This window comes from Pleurodeles waltl, chromosome 7 (assembly GCF_031143425.1).
Source record: "Pleurodeles waltl isolate 20211129_DDA chromosome 7, aPleWal1.hap1.20221129, whole genome shotgun sequence".
Lineage (NCBI taxonomy): Eukaryota > Metazoa > Chordata > Amphibia > Caudata > Salamandridae > Pleurodeles > Pleurodeles waltl.
Window position 1 is genome coordinate 1283196004 of NC_090446.1, and position 15102 is coordinate 1283211105.

General features: G+C 42.3%; 1 protein-coding gene across 1 annotated transcript in view; it reads right to left on the bottom strand.

The window, feature by feature from the left end:
* The window catches only part of LIG1 (DNA ligase 1), a 296484-nt gene that overhangs the window by 201573 nt on the left and 79809 nt on the right, over positions 1 to 15102 (bottom strand). The window contains exons 5-6 of the mRNA XM_069200497.1: positions 14702 to 14843; positions 14472 to 14585 (exon numbers count right to left, since the gene is read on the bottom strand). Of these exons, the coding sequence (XP_069056598.1) occupies positions 14472 to 14585; positions 14702 to 14843 (256 nt within the window). The remainder of the gene's footprint in view (positions 1 to 14471; positions 14586 to 14701; positions 14844 to 15102) is intronic.

Here is a 15102-nt window from a genome sequence, read left to right on the forward strand (position 1 = left end):
CCCCAGCAAAAATAGGTGGTATCACATTGGTCCAGAAACCATACGTTGCCAACCCACACACAGATGTCAGCACACTCGGAGCAAAACACTAGAATGGGTCATGATTACCAAAATCCTCACCACTCCTCAGGATAAGGGGGTGGGAAAGCACAGAGGAGTACATGGGTAAATCTGCAACAAAGACTGCCACCAAAGGTTAAGTAACATTTGCTTGTAATGGCACCACTACCTGCAGGCTCTGGACACCATAAATGAACACCCAGGCAGTACCCCCATGGAGGTGGCTCCAAGGAGACAAAACGCACCAAAACCTCTAGCTGGCAAAATGAGTAGGACTGCAAAATTGAAAATTCAAGGCAGCAGTGGCTAGTAAAAGTGTGACCCAAATCTCAAGCCCCACACAACACTGAAGAAACAGCCTTCGCCTTGGTGAAATGTACTCAGAAGCCAGCAAGGGGGTCTTTTGTGCTAGGGGATAGTACAACTTCCTGCAGAGAACAAAACAAGGGGAAAGTTTATCCTCTTTTAGACCTCTTCACCCTTTTTGGCACCAGCGAAACCAATAAAGAGCTCAGTATCAACAAAATTGTCCAAGGTCTGTAAGAATTAAAAACTCAGAGCCTGACAAGCCTACATCAATTGGACTCTTTCTTCCTCCATGGTGAAGACTGAAGATCTTTGGCAGGGTAATGGATTGGCAGAAATGAAATATGCAAACCGCCCAAGACAGAAAGAATCCCCTTCTCCATAAAGGCAGGGTGAAGTAAGAAGCATCACAGAACAGAGAAGGAAGGACTCAAATAGCAAACACATCAAAAAAAGTGAAAACTGGGGCATGATGAACGTAAAAGGAAGAAACTAGCCTCAAGAAGCTTTTAACTGCAAGGGATTTTAATACAAAAGGATGATCGGTCCTCCTCCCCAAAAAAAGGAAAAAGCTGTTAACACCGACATGTAACCTTTTACATTTCCCAGAGCAAAGTCTTTATTCCAGACTACACGGAGTGAATAGGTCAACCTTTACCTCAGCAAACTATGTCACAAAGCTCGAGCGGAGGCTACAGCAAACATTCTGATTTGGGAGGCATAACTCTGAGTTAGGCAGATTTACTACCTTTCATCAGCATTCAATCATCAAATGTGAAGGTGCAAGCTGTGAACATTTGAACAGAGCACCTGGCCATTCTCAATGGGAGAGGAAAGCAAACAAAAACAGAGGAGCACCTCCAACTTCAAAACATTAGCTACCAAGTCGGTTGCAATCAGGATCATCTGTACACAGTCCTGCCTCTACTTTCTTAGAGGCAACAAAATCAGGGAAACAGGAACCTCATAAAGAAGGCAAAAATACCTGCAAACACAAAACGTATCCCAGAGGAAGCCCTACTTTGGAAACGGTCAGGTACTGACCACTGGGTACAGAGTATAGTGTTGCACACTGAACAGGACTACCTGTGGTACTCTCCTGTGGGCGAAGGTAAACAAAACCTCCAGAGTGGGGCCACTCTTAAGCCACAAAAGTTCTACTCTAATCGTTCACCTTCATGCTGGAGAGCCCACCAGAAGGCTTACAGCTAGTAAAACAATGATACAGGCATATCAACATTTTCAGAGCTTTTATGCACAGAAGACACAAGCCCGCACTGCTCTGTTTGTTGTATACCACATATTGCTTGTGTGGTCAGTGGCGACCTGAACCATTAGGCCACAGATGAAGTGCAGAAATGCCCAGGGTTCTGGTCAAAACACTGACAGCTTGAGCAGACTGATGTGGTATCTCTACTCAGTAGTTATCTCTGCTCAGGTGCTAAATCTATACGGCATGCAGATGACCGAGAAGCTTCAGTTATAACTGTGGCCGTTGAAGGCCAAAATATCTTCCACAGGTCCTTATCAAGATTTCTCCCATTCCATCTCCATCACCTTCCTGAGGAAGGATGTGTACACCCTCTTGAATGTTTCCACTGCTTTCAACGCTAACAAAGTCAATGCTATTTTTGTGAGCTCTTGACAAGGGGAAACTGTCCTTCTGATGTTGTTAAAGCTTTACCTGGTAACCACAAAGATTAGTCTTCTCATAGGATGTCTGGTACAATCGGTTAGTCTTGTGGCCAATAACTTCATGCAGATTTTATTAGCTATCTCTAATATAGCAATAGGCCTTTATGAAGCACACTGTAGTAAACTTTTGTCATGTTCTGGAAGTTCTGCCAATTCAAGAACTGTGTCTTTTTTTAGCTATTGAATGAAACCCCTTGGTCATGATGGGCACCAGATGATCTGAGGGCATCGTATAAAATTCACTGGGAGTTCATGTACTTTATTGCAGCTTGAACACTTTCTGTTTTCATGGTCATTCCACTCTACCTTTCTAGTGGCGTTTGGGGTTGTACGTTGTCCTTTATGTCCTTTATGGTATAAACCAAGTCTGTTCTGTATATTCTGCTTTGTAGTAGATCCTTTCTCAGGCAATACTGTGTCGCTACATGCTGTGTCAAGGCCCTGAAGAGTGATTCTTACAGGGGTGTTGAACCATATCAAGATTAGGCAAATTTCTGCAGTCTGCCAAGTATTCTGCAGCATTCATATCCTTGGGTTTATGCTGTGTGCTTTATGATGAAATTAAGTTCTTTAGTAGAATGTTGGGGGTCATTTGACTGTAGAATAGCAGTTATGTTGAAAGCTGTGACCAGATCAGGATATTCCTCTTTGGCAGTCTCTTTTGTGTCAAATAGATCTATGTTTGTAGATCATCTGCACATCACGATAACCATAAATTACTTGGCAATGATTTTCACAAGAGGCCGATAAACCCACTATCCATTCTTGGCAACTGTTCTTACCTCCTACCTTTCTAGCATTTACGGTGGAAGCAGCTGATCAGCACATCTAGCAGGGGAGGAGTAATTCCCAAGGCATTGGCTATCAGAGGGTCCTCAGCAACGAGCAACATTTAGCTGAATCGCTACAAAGTCAGTGAGTGTGCATAACACCCTGCAAATAGGCAGGCCAATAGACATTGACGCACCACACCACCATATTTGACACTTGTCTCGGTCTAGTGTTGATGTTCACAGCATGCAATGTTAAACCAGCATTTTGTGACTGCCTACGAAGTAGTGGTTATGCGATGCATACACGCACTACGTAAATGTGCCACCATATTGAGTGGTGTCACAACTCGAGATTATCATCATTCCTGCGCCTTAACGTGTCAGCATTTTAAAGGTGTTCTGTGTCTGCAACAATATATTCACTTGACTAACTCTGCGGTGATGCACACACCATAGTATGCGCACATATCAATGATGTGCACACCTTTCCGTAAAAGTTAAAAAAAAAAATAATATATATTAATTTCAAAGCATTTTCACTGTACAAAACAAAGTAAATAAATATCAGTCACTCATGCAGTATCTGAAGTACCTTTGCATCATGGTGATGCACACACCAAAAACAGTAAAGTGGAAATAAAAGCATCTATTAAGGAACTTGAAGATAAATCCACAGAAGATAAAGGGATGGTTGAAGTCAGAGAGGGCAAACCTAGTAAAATAACACAAAGGGACAACAAGGCATTTTTCAAGCAAACTAATGTATGCTTTAGATGTGGCAATAGTATTCATGCAAGGGGAAACAAAGTATGTCCTGCAAAGAATGTCACATTCAAGTTGTGCGGTAAAGTGGGTCACTTTGCCAAAGTGTGTCAAAGTAACAAATGCAGCAAAGGCAACTTTCAAAGCAACCGTAGTAATGTAAATAATACCGGAGGAACAGATGTCAGAGTTTAAAAAGATGTGTTGGATAAGATACAAGATGATCTTTGAGACAAAGAGATCGTTATTACAGATGACTCCATAGTAAAAAGGGATGCTGCCACACATGTTGACCCTTATGTTGAAACTGGAGATAAAAAGGTCACTTTATTAGTAGATTCTGGTGCCAGGATCACTATAATTACACAAGGTGTTTGAAGAGACTTGGAGAAATAGACCAGTGGAACTACCCACAGATTGCCCGTCATACGAAGGACGCAAAATGGGGCTTGCTGGATATTTTGTAGATATTCCGGAATCTAGAGAAAGGAGGTGTCTAGGAAATGTGTATGTGGGATTAAAGGGATGTCAATCTTAGGGTGGTTTCCCCAGGGTCCTTTCCAAATGATACCGAGACCAGGTCCTAAAGACCAAGTTTCGGTTGTTGAATCCAATGATTACACCGAAGAACTTCTAAAACATTTTCCATCTGTTTTCAAACTACAGCTAGGCATTATTAAGGGGTTAACACATCAGATCAGGGTCAAAGAGGGAACCATTCCAGTCAAACACAAATTGAGATGAGTGCCTTTTAGTGTCCGAGAGAAGTTAAAACAAGAATTGAATGACTCGTATAAAAAAGGAATAGATGAATCAACTGAATCCTCATTAAGGTGGTCACCTTTGGTGGAAGCACAGAGGAAAAAAATAGCTATTTGCATGTTTGTGTGGATCTTCGCAATTAGAACAAACATTTGGGTCGATTCACATCCACTCCCCAAAATCACTGAGCTGCTAACCATGATTGGTGGGTCTAAATGGTTCTCAAAACTTGACTTCGCAGGGACCTATCACCAAGTTGTTTTAGACCCATCTTCCAGGCACATCATTTGTATCCCCTATATATACACACTTTCCAATATTGCAGGATGCCTTTGGTTTGGTGGCTGCAATTTTTCAGAGGATCATGTTCCAAATGCTCAAGGATGTCAAAGGTGTAGTGGTCTTCCAGGACGATGTTTTGATTTTGGGGGCAACAAGACAATGCCCTAACAGAGGTTATAAGTATTAAGCAGGAAAAAGGTGGGGCATTAAAATGGCACAGTGTCAGTTTTTGAAGGACAGAGTTGAGTACTTTGGGCATGTGGTGTTTGATCATGGAAACGAGCCAAGGCCTGAACTGGTCAAAGCCATTACTGATGCATCCACACCAGTTGAAAAGACTGGTCTTAAGTCCTTCACTGAACTTTGTGAATTTTATTCAAGGTTCATACCCGATTATGCATCAAAGGTGAGAATACCAGTTGGTGGAGTCAAATGTTTTGAAACCATTTGAGCCTAAAGAAAAATGTACAATAACTGTTGATGCCAACATTTAGTCCTGGAGCTGTTCTCACTCAAACTAAAGATGGAATAGAAAACACACTGGATTATGGCTCAAGAGTGTTAATAGGAGCTGAGGTTATCTTTTGGGCAACTGAGAAGTAACCTTTGCCAGTTGGTGGGCTATCAGGAAATATCATCCTTATATATGAGGAAATCATTTCATTTTTACGATCTGACCACAGCCCATTGGTTTCCATATTGACAGGAGACCGAATTAAGGACCATGTTCCATGTATTGCTAGGTTTTCTACAAAACTGTTGCAATATCGTTTTGAAGTTTCAAATAGCAATAGGAACGTTAGGGTGAATTACTTGCCTGGGTGAATTACTTGCCTAGGTTCCCTGTTGAGGCCGTTGACTGATATAGTTGCTGAAAAAGAACAAGAGTTGCTTCTTAGCATTCATGATGTTGAAAACATGTGTGCCATCAGTAAGATGGAATGGAGAAAGAGGTTATATGAAGATGAGACATTGATTCAAGTGGTGAAATCTGAAGAATAGATAGCCTAAAGAGAAACATGTTCCATATCAATTTCAGACATTTGTTCAAGTTTCTTCAGAAGTCTAAGTGAGGGGTAGCATACTCATGAGCGGAGAGAAGTTTGTGACTCCTGAAAGTCTATTAAAAAAATATATAATATGTGGTTCACAAGTGCCATTTAGGTAGCACACTAAGCGCAGAGTGCAAGAAATCTTCTAGTGTAATTCTGAACAGTGTCTCAAAATCAGGAATCCTCTTATGCAACCAACTGACTCTCCATCCAGGACTTGGGAAAAAGTGGGTATTGACCTCACGGGTCCATTTAACTCTTTCCCTTGAATATTATTCAAAATGGCCTGAGCTTCAGTTTATGGAGAATCTAACAGCTAAAAATGTCTGAGTTTTCTAAACATGTCTTTTTGAGAGAAGATTTTCCATATTTCCTAGTCTCAGACAATGGAGTAGAATTTATCAGCCAAGAATTGGAAGTGGTTTTGCAACAAGGTGGTATCAATCATCTTGAAATCCCTTTATGTCGCCCACAAACAAATGGGCTAGTGGAACGCATGAATAGTCTTGGGTAATTGTGCTCGGTGGGCAATTGCTAGCAAATGTGTAATCTAAAACGCAGTATGATCCATACTATGGTTTTAATGGCACTGGTCCCCACTCATCTACGGAAATGTTGCCATTTGAGTTACTGAGGAGTAGACAACCATCATTCAAGACTTGTCCAGGATGGATGTCAAAATGGGCAAAACAGACTGTACTGGATGATGTTTATCATGTGGTTAAACAAAATGTGCACATGGCTCAAGAAAATAAAAAAATACAAAATTTGAATCAAGAAACAAAAAAGTTGTTCCTCACAAACTTAAAGTTGGTTATTGTGTACGAATTAACGTTCCAGTGCACACAAAGAAAAGGAGCATGAAATAAACAGAATCACTGGTTATTGACAAGGTTTGTGGAAATGCTATCAAAGTCAGTAAGCGAAATTGGTGGAATGTTGGAAAAGTGTTCAAGGGTAAAAACCCTGAGGAACCAAAGAATACAATCAAGGGGGAGGGGGTCCATTGTTGATTCCAGAATAGTAAATGATTTCAGAAAAGATCAAACCAGTGTTCGTAACAACAAGTGGCAGCATGAAATACCGGTTAGATATCACAAAGTTCTCAGATTTAGCTAAGGAACTTGTCAATATTTGGTTGAGTCGCTTTATTGTTACACGAGAGCACTGCATATTTTACCCAAAAAGATGGATAGGTGTTGGAGGGGTTTTTCTGTGAAGTTAAAAATACCTGTCTGGTAGGAAAACGGTTTTATTCCGTCCTCCAGGCAGTATGATTAAAAACTGGAAGAAGAGTGTTCTTGGATTTAATTACCCTACTTTCAATCGGTCTATATGTTTCAAGCCACCCTTCCTGGTGGATTTCATCAGAACCAAGGAATTACACTCAGACCACTCCTGGTTCCAACGGGTGTAATCACAAAGTGTTATGCTTTCACACATCCTGCATGCAAATGCAAATAAACCATACACCTACTTGGTGTTAGGTTCTGTATTTATCTGAAATATATATATAGAGAGAACTAGCTTGCCAGGCAAAATGGCACATTCTTGGGACTGAAAGCATGGATGAGGGTTCTTGGTCACCAATATTTGCCAATAATATTCCCTGTGCGGTTTGAACCCTGTAGTTTTATGTGGGGACATTTCCCTTGCACACTGGAAACGTTATTGATGGAAAAGGAATTCGGTCAAGCAAAACTGATTCTAGGTAGCTCCTGATCAGAGTCGGATGGCACAGAAAAAAGGAAGGAAGGAAATTATACGAGCACACTGAGGTTGTGCAGATATAGGGGCCTGGTCATCACATCCGGGTATGGATGGATTTAACATGGAGCCACACACCACCACCTATCAAAACGCGAGGCAACTACTGAAAATTCTCCGGATGCAGTCGGAGGCATGTGGTGCAGAATCTCCAGTGAGCAATCTACAATTAGTAGCCTGTCAGAACAAATGCGTTCTGCTGCCGTTTAATTGAAAAATGGGATGAGATTTTAAACTGACAGTATAGAGTTTCCTGGATTATATCACTATAAAAACTATGTTCCACCCTCCATCGCACAACAAGTCTTTTGTAGGGCAGACTTTCCTCTACAGAAACAAAAGGTTATTTCAATTATCATGTATTGGGAAGCAAGTTAACCTTTCTGCTGGGCTCAATGGTGGACTGCATTTTCCATGTCTCAAAAGATGAAAGATGAACCCAAACCACCACAGCAGTGTCTGGACTAGTCTCAGATACATTGTTTTTTGGTGAATCATTGATTTGCCAACATAACATGATCTTCCGTTCAGGCTCCAAGGTATCATCTTGCAGCAGGACATTCCGACCTAAATCCCGTCTGCTTGGATCCTGAATTCCTACGTATATGCATCCAAACCTGGAGCAAACTTTATGTGCATTTTAAAATGTGAAAAAATCATAAGGCAGCCTGATGAAAGGGGTTAAGACTAAGATGCACTGTAGTACTGCAACACACCTAGAGCAGACAGCTTGGCGATGTGTTATAGAGGTCTAGCTTGTAGTTCTCAATTTAGTATGACTACATAGCAGGTATCATTGATATTATGAATTTCCTACAGCTAAAAAAAAAAAATTCCCCCATGAAAAGGTACTATTGTTGACAAGGTTGATGTGTCCTCCCTTCAAATCTAAAATCAAGTACACCTTTCAGAAGCGCAGCTGCTAAACTGTTTTCTATGGATGATAAAATGGAAGCTGTTCCCCACTACAGGCTGTATAATGTGTGTTTCTCAGAATGTCCCACTATGGTGGTCACTGTGCATTTCCACAATATTTATCTGGCTCCTGTAAGGCCTTTAGGCCCGAGGGTGGGGTGTTGCCAACCGGAATTTGGGTCACAAATATTGGTAATTACTGTCTTACAGCAGGATTACGCTGAAAGATAAACTGTTTCATTCACTTCGTACACTCTTCAAACAAACGTAGATTAAGATTTAAAAAATATATATATATAAAAAATAAAAAAAATACTCATGGCCAGAGCGGTTTTCCCCCTTGTAAAATGGCCTGCAGATGAATCCAGTAAATGTATGCTTGTAATCTGCAACCACAAGTTTTGCAAGACACTATTTAGTTATGGTCTGCTTGCAGACAGAAGAACTGTAAAACATGTCTCCCATACAAAATCATCATTTCAACCGTTTGTTAGTAACCAAGAGATGTTTTTAATTTCCAACTTATATGGATCATACAAGAATAATTTAGGGAAAACAGAGAAGTGAAATTTTGATTGATGAGAAAAAACAGAGAACATTTGGACAGAGGTGACCACAAGGAAAGAGTTTCTATACCAATTTGGCGAACCGATTTGTGTAAGAGTTCAGACTCCCATGGAGGAGATGGTCTTTCAGGAATGGTGAAAAAACTGGGTTTATTCCAACACCATCAATGGAAGCCAAATTCCAAACCAAAGATGAAAACTGAAGACCAGGTTTAGCCGATTTAAGATGATACTGCAGCACAGTTCACTAATCCACCTTGTATCGATCAATCAATCAAGAATTTGTAAAGCGCACTACTCACCCGTGAATGTCTCAAGGCGCTAAGGAGGGATCCAGGGGTGTGGGGGGCGCGAAGAGTGTGAGGTGCTGCTACTGCTAGAACAGCCAGCCAGGTCTTGAGAAGTTTCCTGAAGGTAAGGAGGTCTTTGGTCTGGCACAGGTGGGTGGGAAGAGTGTTCCACGTTTTGGCAGTGGGGTGCAAGAATGATCTACTGCTGCTTGTAGTTCTGCAGACACGTGGGACGGTTGCGAGCGTTGCGAGGGTGTCAGAGAGGAGATGGCGGGTCGGGGTGTAGAAGGAGAGTCGTCTGTGGAGGTCTTCTGGTCAGGTGTTGTGTAGTGTTTTGTGAGCGTGGGTGAGAAGTTTGAAGGTGATTCTCTTGTTGACTGAGCCAGTGCAGGTTTTTCAGGTGGTCTGTGATGTGGCAGTGGATGTCCAGGATGAGGCGTGATGAGGCGTTCTGGATGTGTTACAGACTCTTCTGGAGTTTGGTCGTGGGTAGAGGGCCTTGCCATAGTCCAGCTTGCTGCTTACGAGGGTTTGGGTAACGGTTCTTCTGGTTTCGGTGGGTATCCATTTGTAGATCTTTCGGAGCATGCAGAGGGTGCTGAAGCAGGAGGAGGGGATGGCATTGACTAGCTGGTTCATGGATAGTAAAAGGTCCAAGATGAATCCTAGGTTGCGAGCGTGGTCGGTGGGAGTTGGAGCGGTTCCGAGAGTGGCAGACCACCAGGAGTCATCCTATGGGGAGGGGGTGGAGCCGAAGATGAGAACTTAAATCTTGTCAGAATGGAGTTTGAGGAAGCTGCTCTTCATCCATTTGGCGATGGCCTTCAGTCCTTCGTGGAGGTAGGTCTTGGCAGAGTCCTTGGTGAGAGAGAGGATCAGCTGGGTGTCGTCAGCATATGAGATGATGTTGAGGTTGTGGGATTGGGCGATGTTATCGAGCGGGGCTATGTAGATGTTGAAGAGGGTCGGGCTGAGGGATGAACCCTGGGGTATGCCACAGATGATTTTGGTGGCCTCCGAGCAGAATTGGGGGAGGCGGACTCTAGGTTCTTCCGGTGAGAAAGGAGGTGACCCAGTCTGGGGCTCAGTCGCGGATTCCAGCATTGCTGAGGTGTGAGCGTAGGGTGTGGTGGCAGACGTGTTGAACACGGCCGAGAGGTCCAGGAGGATGAGGGCCGTGGCTTCGCCCCTGTCCAGTATGGTTCTGATGTCGGTGGCAGCAATGAGGGGGTTTCAGTGCTGTGGTTGCTGCGGAATCTGGATGAGGAAGGGTCTAGGGTGTGGTTCTCCTCGAGGAAGCGGATTAGTTGTCTGTTGACAGTCTTCTCAATGACTTTCGCCGGGAAGGGAAGCAGGGAGATATGCCGGAAGTTCTTGAGGTCCTTTGGGTCCGCCTTGGATTTTTTGAAGAGGGTGTTGATCTCGGCATGTTTCCAGCTCTCCGGGAATGTGGCGGACTCGAAGGAGCTGCTGCTGATCTTCCGTAGTTGGGGTGCGATGACGGAGCCTGTTTTGTTGAGGATGTGGTGAGGGCAGGGGTCAGATGAAGAGCCGAAGTGGATGGTGTTCATGGTTTCGATGGTGTCGTTGACGGGGGTCCAGGAGGGCAGGAGGTTGATCAGAGGTGAATCTGTGGTGTTGGTGGTTGCTGGGGGGGAGGGGGGGAATGGGAGGCGGCCTTGGGTGCTGAAGCAGTTGTGGATGTCTGCAATCTTGTGGTGGAAGTAGGAGATTAGGGAGTCGCAGAGGTCTTGGGATGGCGGGATGTCGTTGCCGTTGTATCTAGCATATCCAGAAATAAAGTTCTTTCTATTTAAGACATATGATCATTTTAAACGGAAAGAGGTTTGGACCCCTTCAAGATGTTAAATCAGTCATCTGGAATGTTCGCATAGCGGTACTGCAGGTATTAGGAGCTAGGCAGTCAAGCTCAGCAATTGTAGACTAGACAAAAGAATGTAGCCTGTCTTTGTATCACAATGGCATCTTCCAATCCAGGGCAATCCCTACCATTGTCATCATCTTGGCTGGCCTTATTTTAGCAATTACCTTGGGTATCACCAAATCAGAGTAAAGCTGCAGTGTACTCAACCAGTGCCTCAAATGGGCATTTCATAAAGAACAAGGCAATGGCAATCTAAATATAAAGTTGTGGAATTTCACCTTTCTGAGGAGTACATCTGTAGACATCTTGCAAAACTTGGGACCGGATTTAGATATTGGTGGATAAGTTACGCCGCCACAATACTGACCGGTAGCCCGCCCGTCGAAATCTAAATCCAAGAGGAAATAATGGGATTTTGATTTTGGCAGAGGGGATATCGGTCACTGTTGTGACAGAGTAACCCATCCGCCAATATCTAAATCAGGCCTTAGTTGTTTAGCATTCACTCAGTTTACACAATGTAGACCTGAAGGTGTACTGCTTTCGTAGCTGAGATCCAGAGGTAAATGCCAGACAGTCTTGTCTCTATCTTAGATAAACTCTAAATCTGGTTCCTGATATGTTGTGGTAGTGAATCACAGGTGCGTTATCCATTTCTAAAGGAAGGGCTGATAGAGGTAAAGACAGCAGACCAGGTTTTTTGGGCAAGGCCACCTCCTCTCAGCTCCAGCATATTGACAGTACTTCTGTAGGGGACCACCTTCACGTGCCATAAATGTCTTCCATACATGCAACCAATCATTAGATCAAAAAAAAAAAAAAAAAAGTTTGTGAAACGCACTACTAGAAAACAGACTGGTTTCGGAAGACAGGTTATGATAAGGTTCAGATGTGCCATCCACTGATCGTCATGACCCTTCTGAAAATGAACTGTAGCCCAGCAATGGTTGCTAGGCGAAGGGTGAGGTCATGCTGCTTAATAGGGAGAGAAGTTGCCTGATCAATAAGTTGGAGCCACCTATTAAGGAAGAAACTTAATATATAGATTACATGCTTTCCCCTAGTGGCCACTGAAATGGTTCATGATGGTACAGTGTAAGTCCACCCATTGCTCCCGCACATCAGTCCACCAGCCTTTTCCCTTCATTGCCCTGCCTATCACTGATATACTGAATAATTGGTCAACTTGGCACCTAAGTGGGTGGTGGCATGCTGTGCTTAGGCTCGAGTTTCTATTAAAAAAACACTTTGGTTTTGTATGTTCAAAGAGTGCTGAACGCAAAGGCTCGCTTAGACCTTAAACATGATGCAGGCTTTGTTCCTCTGGATTTCGAGATTGCACCACATTTACAATACCAATATCTCTCACAAGATCTTGAAATCGAAGCAGCTATCTTGGGTGTGGTCAACTTAAAAAAAAAAAAAAAAAAGGAGCACCCCACCACCAAACTCCACTCTGGCTTGTAGTTCTTTCTCAGGCAGGAGACTGCTTTCCTGAGAAGAATTTCTTTTTCACTGGAGATCTCCTGCGTCATCGCAAAGATCCGTCCACCCTCACTGCGAAGAGGAACTCACCGAGAATAAAAACCCCTCCTTCATGACAGTGTTACTAACTAGCACATTGTGAGAACTGCAGCATTGTATTTGAAAGCACAGTTATAGAAAAAAAAAGTATTGATACAAGTACACTGAAAATTACTGTTTGACCATTTAGTGAAAATAGTTAAGTTAGATTTTGTATATTAATCACAGTAATTTTTTTGTTTTAGCCCGAACTGCTGTAGAGATGGCATATACCTGGTATCCAAGTAAAGGACAGAACCTTCGCTTAAACATGAGCTCACCTCGCAATTTATACATTACACCGTGCAAGGAAAGGTGGAACATTTAGAATGGGCCTCCAGGCCTTTAACATTTTCTAAGAACTAGAGGTACCATCCCTCAATGTTCCAGTAGGAAGGGTGACTCACCCCTGCACTCCAAGGTCTTCAATGCTGATACAGAACTCCAAGGTGGAGAATACAGACAGTATGTTTAGCAGTAGAATGCCAAAATGTACAAGGCCTGGAAATAGACTAGGAACACCAGTGAAAGACATGTGAGGGTGAAATCGCCGTTGCCAGGCTGGAGCTGGTGGAACACAGAGACCCATTTAACTTCACTTGCTAATCTTAAAATACTCTCATTGCCAGTAGACCTCCTGCAAGGCATCTCAAGACAGATGACACTCCCATATGAAGCGAGAGCCCACAAATCAGACGATAAAGTTGCTTTACTAACCCTTTTTAACTTTATCATTGCTCCCAAAACAAGAAAAAGCACTTAACAAAATTAAACATTGGGGCTCAAGGAATAGGATGAGTGAAGTTAACACAGGACACACGAAGGCACCACCCTAAGCGCACATACCTGAAAGTGTCAGCATAAAACCCCACCAAAATCAGAATTTCCAGCCAAAAAAATAAATAAAACACCTTTCAACCAAGCAGTGTTTTTTTTTTTTTTTTTTTAGAGAGGCTCAAATAACCAATAACAGTGACTTTTACTACATTACAGAAAGCCTTACAACATTTTGCAATTCTTAAAACTGAAGTGTTAGTTTAGCATTCTGTGTGAGGGAGAATATGCAACATCTAAGGGCTACAGTTTCCTTTACTTTTTTTAAAAGTGGTAAGGACAACAGTATTTGGTGCCAAATCTACTGTTTGTCTTTTATGGACTATCTGGATATTTAATTTTTTTTAAATTAAGAAGTTTGAAAATGTTGCATGTTTTATTTTTTGTATGAAATACATATTCTTAATTTTATGCTTTAATGCTGCAGCTGTAAGAAAAAAGAAAATATACTACAGGAAGAGTTATAGGGATCCCGCTGGTAGGGACAGACCCTTTCAAAAGAGTTATAAAAGAGGGATTACAGGTAAGCACCCTGTTTTCTTTTCTTCAATCTTTAGAAAATAGTACTTTGTTCTTTTGAATTTAAGGAGTGGCAAGGTACTTTAACACACTGTAAACGAAAAATGGAAAAAGCCTTGCATATGGCCAAATCATCCTAAAAGCACACTAACTTATCGAAATACAAACATTTTATAAGACAGATTTTATTTCTAAAACAAAACTAGGGCATTCTGCTAGGATATGGTCAAATTATAGCACTGTATCCACCAGAATTTCACTTGGATTATTAGCAGACTCCGAACTATATGAACAGCTCTGGTGAATTCTGGGATTAGCTTGAGTAAAAGTGATACCCGCTACTAGCTGTCATTAGGCACAAGTTTTAACACTGAGCGCTAAAAAGTGTTGCAATGGCCCAAGCAAGCCAATTCCAAACAAACTACATTCCCACTGTTTACCAGTTTCCATCCGCTGCCTCTTGGAGTCTGCCTCCGTTGTCTCAGCCTCTTCTCTGCCACCAACATCACCATTTGTCGTAGTTTCCAGTTTACGTTTTGGGAACTGCTTGCGAGCTGACAAATAAATTATTGTACAAGTGTCAAGCGTTTGTCATAGTTTGTAGATTGCCACTTTAAGATGGTTTTTATAGGCCCTGGTATGTAACAATCTCTACTATACAAATCTTTACCTGTTCTTCGCTTTGGGATGCCAGAAGGGGAGATGACCATTGGATCGGAGGAGAGTGGGCTCTCTCCAGACCTATCACTAGCAGGTGAAGACACATCCAGAGAGGACTCTGTTCGTGGGGTCTTCAATACAGCCACCTGCTCCTGAGACAAAGAAGAAAACAGCCAAGAAGTTCAACTGCTTATTTTCTTTATGCTATAAAGTATTTCATTTAATAGCATAAGTACGTTCCAAAATAAGTAATGTCGCCTTGCAGCACCCACCACCTTTCAATAGATTAGAAAAATTTATCAAAACAAGACTACACAAAAGGTTACATAGTGAATGACTGCTTTAAAAAAAGCCTACTTTTTATCAAATTAGTCAAAAGGCAAAAAATGAATTATGATGATAAAAGTGAAT